This window comes from Mustelus asterias, chromosome 28 (assembly GCF_964213995.1).
Source record: "Mustelus asterias chromosome 28, sMusAst1.hap1.1, whole genome shotgun sequence".
NCBI lineage: Eukaryota > Metazoa > Chordata > Chondrichthyes > Carcharhiniformes > Triakidae > Mustelus > Mustelus asterias.
The window spans coordinates 4035357-4057785 of record NC_135828.1 but is presented as its reverse complement, the minus strand read 5'-3'; the positions used below and the strand labels follow the sequence as shown (position 1 = coordinate 4057785).

General features: G+C 42.5%; 1 protein-coding gene across 6 annotated transcripts in view; it reads left to right on the top strand.

The window, feature by feature from the left end:
- The first annotated feature begins 573 nt into the window (after nucleotides 1–573).
- The window catches only part of gbf1 (golgi brefeldin A resistant guanine nucleotide exchange factor 1), a 210121-nt gene continuing 188265 nt past the window's right edge, over nucleotides 574–22429 (top strand). For all 6 annotated transcript variants that reach the window (XM_078199352.1, XM_078199351.1, XM_078199354.1 and 3 more), the window contains exons 1-3: nucleotides 574–826; nucleotides 7040–7145; nucleotides 14798–14864. In XM_078199352.1, coding sequence (XP_078055478.1) covers nucleotides 7050–7145; nucleotides 14798–14864 — 163 coding nt within the window. In that variant the 5' untranslated portion in view covers nucleotides 574–826; nucleotides 7040–7049. The remainder of the gene's footprint in view (nucleotides 827–7039; nucleotides 7146–14797; nucleotides 14865–22429) is intronic.

Here is a 22429-nt window from a genome sequence, read left to right as displayed (position 1 = left end):
TTCGGTCATCCAGTTGGCTTCATTCCCCCACTGTTTCAGTCATTGGTTAAAAGCATCTACCAGTGCATTGAAGGCAGGAGGTAGAAGGCAGGGCATTTCCCAGCGCTGGTGTCACGTCATTGGGTGGAGTGCCAAATAAACATTGCACAAGAGTTCAGGGTTCACTGCAGATTGTGCTTCAAGGGTTCACAGCCAGGGCACCAGGAGCAAAAATAAAGCGGGCATGCTGAGAAATTCCACTGCAGGAAGAGGTGTGTTGCTGTGAGGGTGCATGATCTGAGCTGAGCGAGAGGGCAGGCAGGTTGCACTCAGTTGCCCTGCAGCCAGCTCCTCGCTCCCATCCCTGAGCATGTTTGAGGAAGCAGGAGCACCTTGACCCAGCAGCCTTTGCGCAACGCACGCTCTGTCGTCTCAACCCAACTTGATAGCTCGAGGTCCCGCCCTCCCACCGCGCCGATTGGGTAACGTCGCCGCGGCCCACGGGCAGCGCGGCTCCTGATTGGCCCCGACCCCCCGTCCATCATGCCTGGGGCGGGCCAGCAGGTTGGGTTGTCCTCCCGCTCCACGTCACTCAGGCCGTGCCGGTTCCCAGGGAGCAGCCGCGTCGCAGCGTCTCCGGGCCGGGCAGGGCAGGAGGAGGAGGGGGAAAGGTTTGCTCACGCACTCCGGGCCCGGCGATGTGACCCGGGCCTGCCTGCTCGCTCCGGGGTGCGTTCATGTCCGAAGCTGATCCGGGCCGCGGGTTATCGCTCGGGGTTTAATTTTCCTCCACCGGCTGCGGTAACCAGGCCGCCATCTTGGATGTGTTGGAAGCTCCCCCCAGGGGGTAAGTTTCTCTCTGTCTCACACCCTGTGTCACTCTCTGTGTCCCTCACCCCTGCACTCCCACCCCACACAGCCCCCCCTCTTCACAATGCAATGAGTGAGAGCTGTGACTCTGCAGAGAATAACCCCCCCCAAACACACATACCCCTCTCCCAACACCCTAAAGTGGGGGATTGCCACTTGGCAAGGGCCTAACCCACCGCCCCCCCCCTCCTAGAGCCGACATCCCCCCCCCCCCCCCTTGCTGGAGTGTTGACTCCATCATCCTTCAGAAGTGAGGCCTGGGATATATTTACTGGGATGGATATTTACTGGGATGGCACTGGGGACTCAGTTGTCTGGCGAGATTGGGGAAGCTGGGGGAAAGGCTCTTCTTAGAATAGAGGTGGTTCTGCGCTGATTTAATGGAGGCATTCCAAATCAGGAGGATTTTTAATGCGGTTGTCCTGGTTCCACTGGCTGAAGTGTTGGGAATCAGTACTCCAACTCCTCAAAACTATCCATTCTTGTGCCATTCCCCCTATCCCCATCTTTCCCTTGCGTCACCCCACCATTGGAACTCATGTCTTCAACCGCTTGGACCATTTTATCAAATTCGAACAGTGGTTACCGTTTAACATGATAGAAGTCTAGTTACTGCAGAATCCATTTACTCTGTTGGTTATCTCAACTCTTGCCATGCTGTCACTGAAAGGCTATGCACACTTGAAAACTGAAAGTGATTTTTCACTTGGTGGGCAGCTACAGGCCTGATCAAGCCACCATAGAAGCCCTAAAGTACAGAGAGAGGCCATCTGGCCTATTGAGTCAGCACTGACTCTCTGAAAGAGCATCCACCCAGGCCCCCCCCTCTCTGCCCTATCCCCATAACCCTGCAAATTTACCACAGCTAATCAATCTCACCTCCACATCTTTGGACATTAAGGGGCAATTTAACATGGCCAATCCACCAGATCCAAGTGATGTCAAAATAGCTAATCAGGAACATGCTGTTCTGTACTTGTAACCTGTGCTGCCAGACTGCCCGAGGAAGCAACAATTACTGGTGGACCATCTCAATATGCTTCCCGGGGACATTATCAGAACAAAACTTGACACTGAGCTACATGAGCTGTTAGGATAGATGACTAAAGGCTTGTTCATTTATGTGGATTTTGCAGGGTGTCTTAAAGGAGGAGAGGGAGGTAACCTGAACCAGCAAATCTCTCGGAACTTGAAATCTGTCAGGATGCTTATTCAAAGTAAACTGTTAGCAGAGTATTTTTAGAAAGAGAATGTATATTATGGGATGCCTTATTTTCCATATGGAGGTTTAACACCAAAGATTTCTCCTCAAAATAGTTCTAAACAGCTTTCAGAAGGACGAAATTGACAAAAGGTCAAAGCAAAATAGGAATCTGCATATTTTCCTAATTGTCTTGGAATTAACGCTATGGCAATTCAACTTAATTCATATGGGATCTAAATATGAGAAAATAACTGAAGTGACTTGAGGATTGTAGAATCATGAGGTTGATTTTCTGACTCAAGCTTACCAAAATGTTTATTGTTTTTATTGGTCAAACTTGTTGTTTGTTTATTAATAATCTTTGTTTTGTTACTTTGGTTGCCAATATGCCAGTTGGAGGGTAATGTAGGTGAAAATATAATCAAAGTGATATTGACGTGAGTTCAAGTGGTTAGCCACAGTGTAGTGGCTAACTATAATAACATTGCTTCATGTTTCAATAGCATACTTTCAATAAAAATATTACATTGTTTAGTAAACTAAAAATTTAAACTCCATAGGAAACCTGGCCCAACTGTGGCTAGAAAGAGAAGCTAAAATAATGCACGATTGAAGGGAATAATGGTGCCAAAGAGAGTATGAAGCCTGAAGATTTGGAGAATTTTAGGTTCAACAAAGGCTGAGCAAGAAATAGAGAGCGCAATTAAAAAAGCACGAGATGCAAGAACAGATTTTAAAAGTTAAGTTTCTGTTGATGTGTACAAAGGAAGAGAGGTGTAAAAAGGAAAGTAAATGTGGATCCATTGAAGATAGACATAGAAGAAATTATAATGGACAATAAGGAAATGCCAGAGACATTAAACAAATACTTTCATAGAATCATAGAATCCTACAGTGCAGAAGGAGGCCATTTGGCCCATTGAATCTGCACTGCCCACAATCCCACCCAGACCTTATCCCCATAACACCATGCAGATCTGGCAAACACACTGGTTGAGGTGAAAGCTGTGATCATTTGAATGGTGGAGTAGGCTTGAAGGGCTGAATGGCCAACTCCTGTTCCTATTTCTTTGGTTCTTAAAACCTGTGGAAAACATGCAACAACAGTTTTCATTTATATAGAACCTTTGCCATGGAAAAATACCCCAAAGCATCTCCTAGGTGTGTAATCTACAAATGAACAAGGCTTCCCACTAGCAGATCAAATATAAATCTCAACACTGCTCTTGTATTTTCTTCAAGGCAACATACATTTTCTCCATTGTAATGCAATTATCTAAACTAACTAAGCGGTTAAATGTCTGGAAAAAGGAGCTTGCATTTATATACTGATCTGTCTCAGTCTCAAGAATTCAGAAGTATTTGATAGTCAATTCATTACATTTGAGATTTCATCACTGCTGTTATGTGGATAGATTTGCAGCCAGGTTGCCCATAGCAAAAGTTCCATGATTGGCAAAAATATAAATAATCAGTTAATTTGATTGGGATGTGTAAGAGATGAGTTGCTGTGAAGGATACTGCAAAATTAACCCTACCCTTTGTGTAGTGCCATGATAGTTCCATTTGGACTTTGATGTCCAATGAAATAGGCAAGGTCGTACTTCTGTTTAAGGTCTTATCCAAATAGTGGCACCTTTAAATGGAGAGCTCGCTCAGTACTGTATTGGCAGCACGGTGACACAGTGGTTAGTTAGCACTGCTGCCTCACATCGCCAGGGACCCGGGTTCGATTCCCAGCTTGCGTCACTGTCTATGCTGTCTAGGGCCCATGGTATTCGAGGCAAGGTACTAACATGGATTGACGACTGGCTGTCAGACAGAAGGCAGAGAGTTGGGATAAAAGGTTCTTTCTCAGAATGGCAACCGGTGACAAGTGGTGTCCCGCAGGGTTCAGTGTTGGGGCCACAGCTGTTCTCTTTATATATTAACGATCTAGATGACGGGACTGGGGGCATTCTGGCCAAGTTTGCTGATGATACAAAGATAGGTGGAGGGGCAGGTAGTATTGAGGAGGTGGGGAGGCTGCAGAAAGATTTAGACAGTTTAGGAGAGTGGTCCAAGAAGTGGCTGATGAAATTCAAAAGGAGGTGGGGAGGCTGCAGAAAGATTTAGACAGTTTAGGAGAGTGGTCCAAGAAGTGGCTGATGAAATTCAACGTGGGCAAGTGCGAGGTCGTACACTTTGGAAAAAAGAATAGAGGCATGGACTATTTTCTAAACGGTGACAAAATTCATAATGCTAAAGTGCAAAGGGACTTGGGAGTCCTAGTCCAGGATTCTCTAAAGGTAAACTTGCAGGTTGAGTCCGTAATTAAGAAGGCAAATGTAATGTTGTCATTTATCTCAAGAGGCTTGGACTACAAAAGCAGGGATGTACTTCTGAGGCTTTATAAAGCACTGGTTAGGCCCCATTTGGAGTACTGTGAGCAATTTTGGGCCCCACACCTCAGGAAGGACATACTGGCACTGGAGCGGGTCCAGCGGAGATTCACACGGATGATCCCAGGAATGGTAGGCCTGACATACGATGAACGTCTGAGGATCGTGGGATTGTATTCGTTGGAGTTTAGGAGGTTGAGGGGAGATCTGATAGAAACTTACAAGATGAACGGCTTAGATAGGATGGACGTAGGGAAGTTGTTTCCATTAACAGGGGAGACTAGGACGCGGGGGCACAGCCTTAGAATAAAAGGGAGTCACTTTAGAACAGAGATGAGGAGAAATTTCTTCAGCCAGAGAGTGGTGGGTCTGTGGAATTCATTGCCACAGAGGGCTGTGGAGGCCGAGACGTTGAGCGTCTTCAAGACAGAAATTGATAAATTCTTGATTTCTCGAGGAATTAAGGGCTATGGGGAGAGAGCGGGTAAATGGAGTTGAAATCAACCATGATTGAATGGTGGAGTGGACTCGATGGGCCGAATGGCCTTACTTCCGCTCCTATGTCTTATGGTCTTATGCGGAGTCTGCACGTTCTCCCCCTGTCTGCGTAGGTTTCCTTCGGGTGTTGCGGTTTCCTCCCATAGTCTGAAAGACGTGCTGGTTAGGTGTGTTGGCCATGCTAAATTCTCCCTCAGTGTATCCAAACAGGTGCTGGAATGTGGCAACTGGGGAATTTTCAAAGTAACTTCATTGCAGTGTTAATGTAAGCCAACTTGTGACACTAATAAATAAACTTATTGAATCAAATTTGTCGAAGCAAGGAAATTGCTGGCCCATCGCTTTCTCAAATGGCCCACAAAAAGCCTGAAAATTGTAAATCCATAATTTGATAGGCACAAAGTCTACATTTGACTCTTGGAGTAAAGTGATAGAGTTGGTGGAAACCTATACATGGACCTTGGCTTTGCTGTAATAGTAATGCTAGGTGGAAAGTGAATGTTAACAACTGAAGTCAACTCCCTTATGATGAATGATATCTCGCCTGAAAAGCTAGATTTTCAGATTTTGCTTGAACTTTGGACCCACAGTGGCTTGCATTAAATTTCCATCAGTGCAGCGAATTAATAATTTGGTCAAATGTAATTGTCAGTTTGGGGGAGGGATTATCCCAGCAGTGTTGTAGGTCAGTCAGATTGCTCAAACCTTAAGAACGTTGCAAATTTTGCTGGTCCTGAATTGGTGACACCGCAAATGTCTTCTGTTGTGGTAAATTCTATCGTGTTGATGATTGAAACCATTTGTTAACCAGCGATCCCACCCTTCGTTCAAGCTTGGCTTCTATAAATAATCATAATTGACGCAACTATGGTGTACCAAGTTCCATCGATTATTTAAAGAAGATTAAGTTGGCTTGAGGTCTTGAAATCTATTGTGGTGGAAAACAAAACACCATGTATTAATTTTTCAGCATTGTCTATTGTTGCAGACAGATGGTATTAGTGCAAACATTTTTCAAACCTATAGGATTTTCCAGAGGTCTGTTGCACACTAAATGTCATTTCAAGTATTTGGATTTCAGTAAATTTGGTGTAGCATTTATTAGTTTGACTTAAAATTGGAGAAACTTTGAGGCGTGAATATTTCAAAACACATTTTTAAGCATAATTACCGTGGGTGGCACAATGATGAGCACTGCTGCCTCACAGTGCAAGGGACCCTGGTTTGATTCCCAGCTTGGATCACTGTGGAGTTTGCATGTTCTCCCTGTATCTGCGTGGGTTTCCTCTGGGTGCTCCGGTTTCCTCCCACAGTCCAAAACGTGTATTGGTTAGGTGCATTGGCCATGCTACATTCTCTCCCTCAGTGTACCCGAACAGGCGCCGGAGTGTGGCGACTAGGGGATTTTCACAGTAACTTCATTGCACCATCAATGTAAGCCTATTTGTGACACTAATAAATAAACTTTAACTTAAATGCAAAAGCAACAAAGTGAAGAAACCACGTCTGTAGAATGGGTAAGACTCCAGCCACATTGCACTGACATGTTACTTTAAATGTTTTACCCAGGTGTAGTTGCACACTTTAAGGTACTACCACCTGACCCCAAATCTTGATCTTGAGTTAGTTTGGCTGCAGTAAGTTGCAATTGTTGCATTATTAGAGGGAAATGGTTCTGCAGTGATGCCAAATATGTCCTTTCCATTTGGGGCCACTGGGTAGTTATTAACATTGACAATGTGTTTAGCCAACAAATGCCGACACAAATTACTGCTGCCATGTTTGTGACCAGCTATTGTAGCAGAAAATGGAGATTAACCTGGAACCTTCCTAATCTGCAGTGATCACTTCTATACCCAGCACAATGCAAAAGTGCAAAGGAGTTCACGTTGAATTAAGATTCGAGGATGTCCATCAAACATGAAGTAACATGTAAAGACTACTCCTTTTTGCCTGTGGGGAAAAAAAACAATCCTTGATTTTCTTCATCTTGACTGAGAGTGAACTTGTGTTTCCAGCATTTAAAATTATTTGGTATACAGCTGAATGAAATCCTCACTCGACAATTCTTTCCAAGTTTACGTAACCATTTCTTCCTCCTTTGCAGATCCTTCACCATGGTAGATAAAAGCATTTATATTGTGCAAGGCGAAATAAATTGTGTCGTTGGTGCTATAAAGCGTAACTCAAGATGGACCACTCATACTCCATTGGTAAGCTTTTCTGAAGAACATTTCCTTTTTGCTGTTTTGGTAGATCAAGTTAATGTAGTATAAAACTGTGATATAGTGTGTTTGCCAGATCTGTTCTGGATGACCCTTGAATCTGACTATGGTCGCAGGACTACACTTGCCTGACTTGTCTGTTGGCCAGTGTCTTAGTGTTGGCAATGCATTTGTACAAAGTCTTTCTTACGTGGTGTGTTGCTTGACCATGTATTGAGCTTTACAGATATGTTGCTAATCAGTTGCTCAGCCGATGGCAGTAAGCAGAATGTGAAAATGAAATTGGAGACTGATTTCGCCTTTCTGGATAATTTTCAGACAGGGCTACTTTCTTTGCTGTTACAGTGAGCTGAAAAGTTCAGCTGCTGCCGTTTTAGTGGGCTGAGTGGAGTGAGCGAAAAGGCCAGGTGGTTCCCTGTGTCTTCATCTCATAGCATCACTGTGGACAGGTCCAGGAATCACCTTGCAAACATACAAAATAGGAGCAGAAGTAGGTCATTCGGTTCTTTGAGCCTGCTCCACCATTCAATAAGATCATGCTTGTGTTTCAAGTTCTACATGATCAGTTACCCCTGATAACCTTTGATTTCCTTGCCTAGCACAGATCTACCTCTCCCTTAAAAATATTCAAATACCCTGAATGCACCTTCGCTGCCTTCTGAGGCAGAGAGTTCTAAAGTTGCACAATCTTCTGAGAGAGAAAAGTTCTCCTAATCTCTGTCCTAAAAGGGCAACCCTGCTTTTAAAACTGTGCCCTGTGGTTCTGAACTAATTCGCAAGGGAAGCATCTTTTCCTTGTCCACCTTGACAAGACCATTCAGGCACTTATATACTTGAATCAAGTCATTTCTCACTCTTCAAAACACCAGTGAAAACAAGCAACATGTGTCCAACCTTTCCTCATAATATAACCCACTCATTCCAGGTATCAATCTAGTAAACCTCCTCTGAACTGCCTCCACTGCGTTTACATCCTTCCTTAAATCAGGAGACCAAAACTACACACAATATTTGTGATGTGGTCTCACCAATGCCCTGTATAAGTGAAGCATAGCATCCTTACTTTTATGTTCAATTCCTCTCATGATAAATGATAGCATTCCATTAGCCGCCTTAATTATTTGCTATACCTGCTTACTAACATTTTGTGACTCATACGACTCAGGGCAATTAGGCATGGGCAACAAACGCTGGCCCAGCCAGCGACGTCCACATCCCATGAAAGAATTCTTACAAAATGCAGTGGAATACCAAGATCTGTCTGCACCTTAGAATTTTGCAACTTTTCTCCATTTAAGAAATACTCTGCTCATCTTCCTACATTATATTCCATCTGCCAGATTTTTGCCTATTCTTCCATCTGCAGCCTCCTTATGTCACCTTCACAACTTACTTACCTACCTATTTTTGTGTCGTCTGCAAATTTAGTTGCTCTGCCTTCACTCCCCTCGTCTCGCTGAGGGTGGTCACTTGTGCTCTGTGAGTTATTTTGTTATTCACTGGCATTTGGCTCAATCACCAGTTGTGACCAAGGAATGTTTAACATTGTTTCTAACACTGAAGCTATGTAAGAAACAGGAGCAGCAGAATGCTATACAGACCATTGAGCCTCTGTTCTGCTAACCTTTTAAGTTTGTCTGGAATCAAAAAGTAGCCACCCATTTAAATTCACATGTCCTGTTTGGGAGTTCAAATCTTCAGGGCAATGCAAGTTATTTTTGTTAGTTTCTTCCCTGATTTTATACTGTGAATCTGGGCAGGAGAACAATGAAGAGAATAAGGATTTTTTCCCCCAAATATGAGCAGCAACTTGTTATTTGCCACCTGAAAAAGAGAAGCTTCATTGGGTGATCCACCATTCTCTTGCACCCCAACACTTTCAATTTGCTTTTGAAAATGCTGACTCCTTTGCCAGGTAGTTGCATAGGATCTGGCCATCCTTGGCTATGTCATTAAACAGACCAGACTTTGTTTGAGCCCAGGCCCTGTGTGTTGACAACTATCATTTGAGCCTGTCTTCTGAAAGTCACACATTTCAGCAAAAGCTTCTAAATAAGAATTGTTCGTCCTTTCAAACCCAGGATACTGTAGTCAATTGTGATGAAGTTAATGATGTCCCAAATACTTTTTGTACCAATCAGTTTGCTTGTGAGAGTGCGGGAAGTCGTTGTCGTTGCGTATGTGTATATAGTTAACAATTCAGCTGCTAAAATTCATTTTTAATAAAACTTCATAAATGCCTTCAGCGTTGAGCTGAAATTCTTTTGCAGGGTATGTTTGGAAGAATCCACTTTTCTGACTGACATATCTTCCCTTCTATGTCGCATTGTTGTGCAGTGGTGAAATACGGCTTTTCACTTTCAGTTCATCAGATGGAAACCAACTGGCAGTGATAATACTGGCATTGAAAGGTGCCAAGAGGAGCCAGGTGCTTTTGTTCTGAGAGGGAACATTATTAGGATGCTAGCTGTACCAGATAAGTTATGCTCATTTCATTGAGGCTGGTTATAGAGGGATGTAGGGAGCGGTCATGATGCATTTCACAGGACTGTTAATTATAAAAGTGAGTGTAAACAGTGCAACTAGTGAGGCTGTCAGGATTTAGGAATTTTGATAATGAAAGAAGCACATCACTTGCTTCACAGATTTAAATATTGTCAGGAGCAGGAAGCTTTTGTATTGATGGAACAGCTGCAATTTTGTGCTGTGAATTTATTGTTTAAAGTCCCTGTCTAGAAAATGCACCTGAACGAATCTTTGGGGATAAAAATAAAGTTCTGATTTTTGCCTTTCCATATTTTTATTTTGCTGTTTGTAACAATTGTAATCTTTCACTATTGTGTTCATTTCTTTGAGATTTCACATCCTGTTAAGCATATGGCTTGTACGTCACAGGCTCAATCAAAGATTGTTGCAGATTTCCTATACTTTTCGATTACAGCTGATGTTTGGAGAAGTTTGAGAATTTTTCCAGAAATTCTGGTGATTATTTCAAATATAAACTCCTGTTTGGTTCCCTGAAGGGTGAAGTTTCACTAAATATTCTATTACAGATATTGAAATGAAAAGGCAACCTTCAGATCTGACCATTTAGAAACTTTCTGCTACATCCCATGATGTTGATTATGAAGTACAATTAACCTATTAAGTTTCTTGGGAATTTCTTCCTCATACGGTTTTGCATTTACTTAATGTTTCAATGAAATTTTAATCATTATTGGTTCTTTTAACCTGTTAAAATCTGACCTTTGTTCAATATCCTTCTGTCCAAAAATGAGATTAAAACAGAAAATGCTGGAATTACACAGCAGATCAGGCTGCATCTGGAGAGAGAGAGAAACAGGGTTCACATTTCAGGTTGACCTTTCATCAGATGATATAGAAACATAGAAAAACTACAGCACAATACAGGCCGTTCAGCCCACAAAGTTGTGCCGAACATGTCCCTACCTTAGCGATTACAAGGCTTACCTATAACCCTCTATCTTCCTAATTTCCATGTACTTAGCTAAAAGTCTCTTAAAAGACCCTATCGAATCCGCCTTCACCACCGTTGCTGGCAGCCCATTCCACGCGCCCACCACCCTCTGAGTGAAAAGCTTACCCCTGACATCTCCTCTGTACCTACTCCCCAGCACCTTAAACCGGTGTCCTCTTGTGGCAACCATTTCAGCCCTAGGAAAAAGTCTCTGACTGTCCACTCAATCAATACCTCGCAACATCTTATACACCTCTATCAGGTCACCCCTCATCCTTTGTCTCTCCAAGGAGAAAAGGCCGAGCTCACTCGACCTATCCTCATAAGGCATGCCGCCCAACCCAGGCAACATCCTTGTAAATCTCCTCTGCACTCTTTCTATGGCTTCCACATCCTTCCTGTAATGAGGCGACCAGAACTGAGCACAGCACTCCAAGTGGGGTCTGACCAGAGTCCTATATAGCTGCAGCATTATCTCACGACACCTAAACTCAATTCCTCGATTGATGAAGGCCAGTACACCATACGCCTTCTTAACCACAGCCTCAACCTGCACAGCTACTTTGAGCGTCCTATGAACTCGGACTCCAAGATCCTTCTGATCTTCCACTCTGCCAAGAGTCCTACCATTAATATTATATTCCGCTATCCTATGCTGAATATGCTGAGTATTTTCAGCATTTCTTTTTTGTTTTATATTTTCAGCATCAGGAATAATTTGCTTTTGTTATTAGTCTAGAGTGAGAGTAGTGACATAGCGTGAGACTACATTAAATTCAGTGAGCATATTACTTCAATTATGGTAATTACTAATCCCTGGTTTAATCATTGCCCGCACTGCAGGCAGGTGCAGGAAGGTACAGATAACAGAGCAAGTCGGGAGCAACAATCTCTTGGGGGAATTGCTGCGAACCAATGTAAAGAACCACCAGAAATATAACTGTGCAAAAATGTAACTGAAGTATTTACTGATATGTTAGGTGACCCAGAAATACCTTTTAAGCTTGTTTGATGGTAAACCTGTTTAAAAAGTATCATAAATGGCAAAAACAAGAACTTGGCTCTTTTTTCACTTTCTGAAGGGATTCTCAAGTTGTTTCTTCTTGAACATCTCCTTTAATCACCAAAGGAAATTCTTCCAGCGCAGTTCACACTGAAATATTTCTACATGCAGCCAATTTCATACGTCTGCGTTTGGTCGCATTTCAATTATTTTCCATAGGGTTATCAGAACTTTCTTTTGCTTGATGTTGGAACTTACAGTTAATAGCTGCTGGTGTAGCTGAAATGTACAGCTCACTTTTCTAGTTTTTGTTTGCTAATAAATAACATTTATTAATTGCCTGTTCCAAGATATTTCAAAACATTTCCCCTTCAATCAATATTAATATTCTGATTTTTATTTCTGTCTTAACTCTGTGACAGCACTCCCTTTCACTTGCGAGGCTCGGTTTCCTTTAATGATTACCCCTCCCAAGCCATGATTAAATTTTAAAGTTTATTTATTAGTCACAAGTGAGGTTTGCATTAACACTGCAGTGAAATTCCCCTGGTCACCACAGTCCGGCGCCTATTCGGGTCAATACACCCTAACCAGCACGTCTTTCAGACTGTGGGAGGAAACCGGAGGAAACCCACGCAGACACGGGGAGAACGTGCAAACTCCACACAGACAGTGACCCAAGCCCAGGAATCAAAGCCAGATCCCTGGTGCTGTGAAGCAGCATTGCTAACCACTGTGCCACTGTAATACTTCATATGTAGGCTGAAGTGATGAGTGTCAATTCTGAAAATCCCAATCCTGTTCTTGCTGGGTTTCTGCACATGAATACTTTCCACCAAGGACCACTGAGTAACAGTCAGGAACCAGAAACTCGACTGATATCACTTTTGTATTCATTCCTGTCTTGGTATTCAGGCCAATGGATTTGTTGCTCTGGGTGACGATCAACCAACTTGACCTGGAGTGCGGATTGAACAAGCGACCTTTTAGACAGTTTTTGAACTTAACACAATGCTAGGTTGCATGAATGTGATTTGGAAATTTTGGAGTTATTGGTGGTAGTTTCTAACAATTGGATCTCTGATTTGCTTTCCAATGTGAAAATGGACATTAGCTGAATGAGCCCCTCAAGGTCTTTGGATGTGGCCATGTTATGAAATGCGTCAAAGGATGCTACCTTTCTCCGCCGACCTGACTAGCTCTTGGCTTCTTCAATCTGTTTTTACTGCTTTGTTTTCCATTTCCTTTGTCGCTGCAGACTGCATTGCTGGGGGAGAGCAAAACAACAAGGCCGTATCAGGTATGTCATAGTTTTTACTGTGATGTATCTGCTGCGTGCTGTTAACTGTAGCATCAGGTGGGTGCTGAATGTTGTTTTGACAAATCGCTTGTATGTCATGTGGCTGCAAACTGTCATGCAGTTTTTGTATCACTTATAGACCTGTTTGGCATTCTTAGCCGTCCTGTTGTTTGTTATAGGAGGTACATTCAGCTATTATTAGAATACATTCCCTGATGGCATGGTCATAATGTGGAAGTTGTAGTCACTGGGTAATAAAGGCCCAATAACAAATTAGTCCCAACTGCCAGTTTCCATATTTTTACTGTATTTATTGTTCAATGGAGTGTTTTCTGTCTTTAGAAATGCCAAGCGGATCGTTTTATTAATGAATGTGCAATTAGATTAATTCCAATCTTCAACAGTCAAGGTGTTAACCCCAGAAAAACAATCTGCTATTGAAATATTAATAGTACTTTTTGGAGGATGTGATTGATGAAGTGGTTCAGTGCTCACTCACCTTTCACATTTAGGACCTTAATTTAAAAATGTTTTCTTTGCGACTTAAGTTATATCTACATCTGTGTATGCAAGGGATCTAATACATAGGAAGATAGAAATAGGTGTTGGCCATTCAACCTCTTGTGCCGTTTCTGCCATTCATCGAGATGATCTGATTCCCAACTCCATCCATCTCCCTTGGCACAATTTCCCTCAATATCCTGAGCTAAGAAAAATTGACCAATCTCAGATTAACAATTATTAATTTGAGATAGTAAGAGTTAGAGTATAATGGTTACAATTCCATTGCATTGCAGACCAGGATGACTTGGGTTTCTGTGCTTGATGCACTAAAATTGTGCGTGCAGTTAATTCTTCAGGAGCTTGGAGTACTGTCACCATTATTCACACAGTGGCTATAATTTAGATTTATACAATGATTCTCACTTATGCATGGAACCTTCAAAACGCTCATCTTGATGGTTGCAATAATGGTGCTGTGATGTTTGGTAAATTATAGAGTCCAGAGTGTATAACCATTGCCAGTGGTAAAGAAATCTTGATATGTGATTTCTCATTACAAGGATTGAACTTGTGTTAGCGGGTAAACTGGTCACGAAATGAGAAAGTGACATTTTGCCATGAAAAGGATTCTGAAGCCTGTTTCTGCTTCTCTTCAAATGGAGCCAAAAGAAGTTGAGGCATTACTCCAACCAGTGTAATCAATGGGATTGTGTCAGAATATCGACAGTTGAATGCTTTGGTTGCATTTGTAGTTGGATAAATTTATGGATCTATCCTCAAAACTGAAGTGAATGCCACTAAACTAACATGGCCTGTTCCAAGCTGGTCGTTTTGAATGTGAACTCGGAGTAAGTTCAATTCTGCTTGAGGTAGTTCAGGGAATTTGGTTTTTCCAAACTCCCAATGCAATATGTTTTCAAAGAAGTGTCCGATTATGAAGCACCAATGGCTGTGCCTGACAATAGGTGTCAAAAGTCTTACTCTCATGATTATAGACTAAATTTCTTTTGTGGCAGCAAACTTGGTTTAAAACCTGCTGGTATTGGTGCAGTTTGTGTGGTTTTCAATCTCGGAATGTGTTGCATTTGGTTCATGGTCAGACTTCCCAGTTTGAAAACTCATTAGCTGATTAGGTTGTAATCAAACATCTGTTATAGCTTCCCTTATAACTGCATATGGCCCACAAAGGAATTGGGAAGAATATGAAGCAATGTGCTAGACATAGGTAGGCATTTCAAGTTCTAAAATGCCCCTTCCTCCCTTTGATCTGTGTCTCTACTGGGTAACAAATGTTCCTTGTATCAGAGTAATTGTTTACAAACTATATCTTCATGCTTTATATATTTTTATTTCAGGATGAAGAGCAAGATCTACTTCTGAATAGTTTCAACCAACTCAAGGAAGTGTTGAACAATATAACAGGTACCTACAACTTCACAGATATCATTAAACCAAGCAAATTGAACATTAAACATTTGAAAGGTCACCTTAATCAAACTTTACGTATTGAGTCATTGCATAAACTTTTGTCTGAATATTTTAAAAATTCTGTACAAAATGTAGTTACAGAAATAAAAACTTGAACTAAAGCGTTTCCTTTAAACAAAAAATAAAATGTCACGATTTGTGATGTGCCTTTCAAATAGCACGTTAGTGAAGTTAATATTCTCTTGAAGGTTAGTCTTTTTTAAGGTTAGTTGAATATATTCGGTAAATTCTTCTAATCCTGCGAGCTGCATTGTAATAAATTTCAACTTGGTTTGAAATGCCTTTTTTCTTTCCGTGCTGAGATTCAGGACTGAAATATTTGATCAGGTGTGGTGGAAATAACCATTGTGAAGTGGTGTTCTTTAGGTTTGTCAATATTATCTCTGTTTCCCATTTTATGGGTTTCAGAGTTTATTTATAATTTTCAGATTCCCTCAGGAAGTGATAATATGGTCTGTTCATTATTTAACCAAAAATTGTAATGAAGTGAGCGAGGCAGTGTAAATGTTAAGCAGTGTTCCAGTGGTGCACAGTTTGCTCCTGTGTGTTGCCTGCTGGTATCTCTGTGCAAAGTGCTGCCTGTAATCCCTAACCCACCTGCACAGCGCTGAGCTTCAGTGTTGCAAATCACAGAGGAGCTGCTTACTGTAGCATAGAACACACATAATAAATTTTAATAATGTTTATGCTGGATAAACAAATCTAGGTTTAAAAATAGACGTATGTTGCCTAGACAACACTTGGATTAATTTTAAGGTTTTCAGATAATTATTACGGTCGATAATTATTATGGTTCAGGAGGTTTGGTTCTTTGAATGGTGTCACTGCTGAGCACAACATACAATACCCTAGATGTTGGCATGCAAGCCAACTTTGAAGCCTCAAAATTCCTCCGAAATGGGGGATCAACTTGTATGATGAGGTATGAATGTGAAATGCAAGTGTGGGGTGGCCCCATTTTGAAATGTCATCTGCTTCTGACACAAAGAGTGGGCATGTCTTAAACCCCCGCACACCTTTGCAACACAGCCTGTGATGCCAGCTTGATTATTTACACCTAGTTATGAGTACTGGTGAGTAAAGCATGCCTTTGTAGGAGAATGACTGACGACTAAAGTGAGTACAGTGTATTATGGCTGAGAAAGGGTTTGACTTGTATGCCGAGTATATGCAAAAATATGACTTTTGGGGTTGGAAAATGAGGCCATCTTGCACGCTGGGTTGATTTGTATGCTATTATTTACGGTAACTATCAAATATTGGGGAGGAACGTGGCCAGGCACGCTGGTCACAGGATATTGTTTGTGTCTTTTTCCTGTTGGCATGTTGATGCTGAAGTACATCAAAGGCCTGGTTTTACTTTTCTGATTTCACCTTTGTGTAATTGCTTCAGGTGATGATCAGGTGCAAGGATGTTTTCACCATTAACAGCCATTTCTGTTGTATTTTTCAAAGTATTATGTGAATCTTTCCTTGTGTTTTCACCGAATATGTCTCCACTGGTGACAAGTTATTCTGGAATAAACCTGTAACTAGATAAGTTGATGATAACCCACTTGGGAGATGAGGTTCGTTCAGAATAAGTTACATTTTTGGTTGACCCCTATGATAGCAACAGAGACTGCATTTGCGAAGTAGCAGGCAAACTCGCTGCTTTCTTGAGCATTGGCCAAGACCAGTCTTCAGTTTTGGCACCTGACATGTTCGTGATGTCCATAGTTTCATTATTAGCTGTTGTGCATTCAGTTGCTGGGGCCATAAGCTTTGGCATTTCCCTCACTAAACCTCTGTCTCACTGTGTCTTCTCCCTTAAGATGTTCCTTACCAACTAGCTTTGGTCATCTATTTTGTAATACCACCTATGGCACTGGCTGTAGCTTGATAAAGCTCCAGTGAACCGCCTTCGGACATTTTACTCTCTTAAAGGTACCATATGATTGCAAGTGGTTGTTGTCCTCATCCATACAGCATGAGTCGTAAGCAGCCAAATTGGTAGTGCTTATTATGGCTCAGCAATACACCAATTTCATTGATTTACCCCTCTGTAATAATCCAAAAGTCTGGTTTAACATACTGGACAACCTAATCATTCATTATACATTGCCTTTTTTTGTTTCTTGTACTAATCATTTTGCATCTGGTTGTATAGTTCACGTTACCTGCTCAGCGCCCTGATTTCAGTATCACTTCTAAACTTATGATTGGTTTTATTTATGATACTTTCATCCAAAACTCGAAAATATAACAAGGATTTTAGGATTGTCCTTTGGTGTTCTTCAGCTGCAACTATAAAAACCCTGCTGAAGAAGGTTACTTGGCTTCAGCAGATGTTTTGTGCAAACTTTACATCAATTGGGGCTTCCTCTAAATGTGGATGGCTATAATCAAATAGAACATAGAACATTACAGCGCAGTACAGGCCCTTCGGCCCTTGATGTTGCGCTGACCAGTGGGACCAATCTAAAGTCCATCTCACCTACACTATTCCAATATCATCCATATGTTTATCCAATGACCATTTAAATGCCCTTAATGTTGGTGAGTCCACTACTGTTGCAGGCAGGGCATTCCACGCCCTCACTACTCTCTGAGTAAAGAACCTACCTCTAACATCTGTCCTATATCTCTCTCCCTTCAATTTAAAGCTATGTCCCCTCGTGTTAGCCATCACCATCCGAGGAAAAAGGCTCTCACTCTCCACCCTATCTAATCCTCTGATCATCTTGTATGCCTCTATTAAGTCACCTCTTAACCTTCTCTCTAACGAAAACAGCCTCAAGTCCCTCAGCCTTTCCTCGTAAGACCTTCCCACCATTCCAGGCAACATCCTGGTAAATCTCCTCTGCACCCTTTCCAATGTTTCCACATCCTTCTTATAATGTGGCGACCAGAACTGTACGCAATACTCCAAGTGCGGCTGCACCAGAGTTTTGTACAGCTGCAACATGACCTCCTGGCTCCGAAACTCAATCCCTCTACCAATAAAAGCTAACACTCCGTACGCCTTCTTAACAACCCTATCAACCTGGGTGCCAACCTTCAGGGATCTATGCACATGGACACCGAGATCTCTCTGCTCATCCACACTACCAAGTATCTTACCATTAGCCCAGTACTCTGTATTCCTGTTACTCCTTCCAAAGTGAATCACCTCTCACTTTTCCGCATTAAACTCCATTTGCCACCCCTCAGCCCAGCTCTGCAGCTTATCTATGTCCCTCTGTAACCTGCAACATCCTTCTGCACTGTCCACAACTCCACTGACTTTAGTGTCATCCGCAAATTTACTAACCCATCCTTCTACGTCCTCATCCAGGTCATTTATAAAAATGACAAACAGCAGTGGCCCCAAAACAGATCCTTGCGGTACACCACGAGTAACTGAACTCCAGGATGAACATTTTCCATCAACCACCACCCTCTGTCTTCTTACAGCTATGAGAGGATTGTGTTGGATAGGACTTTTTGCAACCGTGGCCTATTTTCCTGCATTGTACTGTCAAGTATGTGCCTTTTCTTTGTACTAAAGAAGTCCCTCAGGCTGTTATGTAGCAGCAGGGGATTGTAGCAGATGCTCTTACATATTTTACAGCCCATAATATTAACTCTGTTTACATTCAAGATTTTCCATAACTTTACTAACCAATTTGTGGATCTGCCAGGTGGTCTTTTATGGTTAAGGCCCTTGATATTGAGCAACTAGAAAATCATAGGATCCCTACGGTGCAGAAGGAGGCCATTCGGCCCATCAAGTCTGCACCGACCACAATCCCACCCTGACCCTATTCCTGTAACCCCACATGTTTACCCTGCTAATCCCCCTGACACCAGGGTCAGTTTACCATGGCCAGTCAACCTAACCTGCACATCTTTGGACTGTGGGAGGAAACCGGAGCACCCGGAGGAAACCCACGCAGATATGGGGAGAACGTGCAAACTCCACACAGACAGTGACCCAAGGCCGGAATTGAACCTGGGTCCCTGGTGCTGTGAGGCAGCAGTGCTAACCACTGTGCCACCGTGCTGCACCCTCAACTGGATTAAAAAAGAAAGAGACAACTACGTTCATATAGTGCCTTTCATGACCTTGGGGAATTCCAAAGCATTTTACAATGAATGAAGTGTTGCAATGACTAGACAGTCTGATTTAGAGATGTAGGTTCATGGACATATACTGATCAGATCATAACGAAAGCTTCTGGTTGAATGCAAACATCGGATCATCCACATTCGAGGGTAAATGGGGTCCCAGTTTAACATAACATTTGAAATAAGGCACCTCAGAAAATGCAGCACTCTCCTGTACCACACTGATGTGTTGGCCTGTGTGACGTGTTTGAGTGTGTGGAGTAAGGCTTGAACAGACAACCTTCTGACTCAAAGGTGATAGATATTTTGATCGAGATAGCCAGGCAATGAAATATAGAACTGCAGCCCAATCTTTACAGTTTTAAGCTTTTATTTAGAGATGCATGCTACAAACACCCCTGAACTCGAGGGCATTACAAGTTCAATCTGCTCCAATATGTTCTTTTGTAACTTGAATATAATTAAATATTCAATTACGAGACAACTAACAGAGAGAGTACGACCACTGAGCCAATAGACCAATGTCTAATAGAATCATTGAATCCCTACAGTGTAGAAGAGGCCATTCAGCCCATTGAGCCTGCACAACAACAGTCCCATCTCGGCCCTATCCTTGTAACTCCACGTATTTACCCTGCTATTCCCTCTGACACCAAGGGTCAATTTAGCATGGCCAATCCACCTGACCTGTGTGGGAAAAAACCGGAGCACCCGGAGGAAACCCATGCAGATGTGGAGAGAACGTGCAAACTCCACACAGACAGTGACTCGAGGCCGGAATTGAACCCAGCTCCCTGGTGCTGAGAGGCAGCAGTCCTAACCACCCGTGCCACTGTGCCGTTTTGAGAAAGAGAGAGCTTCAAAACCAGTTTGGATCTGCTATATGTTGGCACATTGCATGCAAGAGGATCAGGAAAATGTGACATTCAGATACGAGTAGACATAAGTACATACACTTTCTAAAAAAAACAATACTGCTTCAGGTCATCGTGAATAAAGTCACCATCCTAAGTGATTGACCAAAGGTAGGTTGTGTCTCAATTCTTTACTATCTTCCATTTTTCATATGGTTTGGAAATATCTTAACTTTTCTTCCTCTTGGTCTTTTTCCTTCCACCTGTCCTTATAATAACTCCTTACACACCCCAAAACATTTCAGCACTTGTCTAAACGAGTTGATTTGCCATTTTCTGGTCACAACTTTGAAACTGTTTTCCTTGTATAATCTCCAACACTACCTCAGTAGTTTCCGTTTCTGCTTGCTCAAAGCATCTCCAAACCCCAATTTCAAAACTCTCCAGAAGTCTTTTATTCCATCAATATTTCATTACTGTACAGAATGAAACTCCTTATCAGCTGTTCACTACACTTTTCTTCATTTTGCTATTCAGTTGCGCACCTAACTCTTCCTTCTAATGAATCGAACTTTTGCCATTATATCGACCATCAGATATAGGAGCAGAATTGGGCCCCACGGCCCATCGAGTCTGCTCCACCATTCAATCATGGCTGATATTTTTCTCATCCCCATTCTCCTGCCTTCTCCCCATAACCCCTGATCCCCTCATTAATCAAGAACCTATCTATCTCTGTCTTAAAGACACTCAATGATCTGGCCTCCACAGCCTTCTGCGGCAAAGAGTTCCACAGATTCACCCCTCTCTGGCTGAAGAAATTCCTCCTCATCTCTGTTTTAAAGGATCGTCCCTTTAGCCTGAGGTTGTGGCCTCTGGTTCTAGTTTTTCCTACGAGTGGAAACATCCTCTCCACGTCCACTCTATCCAGGCCTCGCAGTATCCTGTAAGTTTCAATAAGATCCCCCCTCATCCTTCTAAACTCCAACAAGTACAGATCCAGAGTCCTCAACCGTTCCTCATACGACAAGCTCTTCATTCCAGGGTTCATTCTTGTGAACCTCCTCCGGACCCTTTCCAAGGCCTAACTCTGTCTCCCTGGCAGATCTGCCATTATTAGTCATTATACTGTTTGGATATTTACCGAGGTCTAACTGTTTCCTCACTGTTCATTTAAAATGCTCACGCTTCCATATTTGTTTCTCGAACTTTCATAACTATGTTCCTGTCCACATTGGCCTTCATTCCACTAAAAATCCACTGTTGCAGCATTCAGGCTATCTGTCACCAACTGTAGTCCATTCAGAGTACAGTATTTTCTACCCAGGCTTCATCATTCTCAAATTTGACAGTTTTTGCATGATAAAGATAGGTTTGGAAGAATACAATTTTAAGTTACTGAACAGATTAATGTTTCTTGCTTGCCTACATAGAACATAGAAAAGCTACAGCACAAACAGGCCCTTTGGCCCACAAGTTGCGCCGAACATGTCCCTACCTACCAGGCTTACCTATAACCCTCTATCTTACTAACTTCCATGAACTTATCCAAAAGCCTCTTGAAAGACCCTATCGAATCCACCTCCACCACCACTACCGGCAGCTGATTCCACGCACCCACCACCCTCTGAGTGAAAAACCTACCCCTAACATCTCCTCTGTACCTACTCCCCAGCACCCTGAACCTGTGATCTCTTGTGGCAACCATTTCAGCCCTGGGTAAAAGCCTCTGAGAATCCACCCTATCAATACCCCTCAACATCATATACACCTCTATCAGATCACCCCTCATCCTTCGCCTCTCCAAGGAGAAAAGACCTAGCTCTCTCAACCTATCCTCATAAGGCATGCCACCTAATCCAGGCAACATCCTTGTAAATCTCCTCTGCACCCTTTCTATGGCTTCCACCTCCTTTCTGTAATGAGGCAACCAGAACTGGGCACAGTACTCCAGGTGGGGTCTGACCAGGGTCCTATACAGCTGCAGCATTATCTCCCGATTTCTAAACTCAATTCCTCTATTGATGAAGGCCAGTATTCCATATGCCTTCTTAACCACAGCCTCCACCTGCGACGCTGCTTTGAGCGTCCTATGAACCCGGACCCCAAGATCCTTCTGATCTTCCACACTGCCAAGAGTCTTACCCTTTAGTATTATATTCTTTCATCCTATTCGACCTGCCAAAATGAACCACCACACACTTATCTGGGTTGAAGTCCATGAGATGCATGAGAGACTGGGCTGTACCATCCGTGTTAGGGGCTCTGACTCTAAACTGGGCTGCGAAACGATCTGAAGCCATGGTGATGAGAGGGAAGTTCTGTTGCCTGGGTCTTTTGCAGCTTCAGCCAAGGTGTCCTATTTAAATAGCTTTATCACAAGTCTAAATGATAGTTTGAGTTGCTTCAATGGAATCACTTGAGGGCATTTGGATGTTTCTAGTTAATAATATGGAGCTGTCTAGTAAGGAGAGGGAGAGGAAGTCAGGTTCCTATCAGCAGGGCAGAATATTTTTTAAGAGGCACTAAAAATAATTTTGATATGTCAATTTTTAA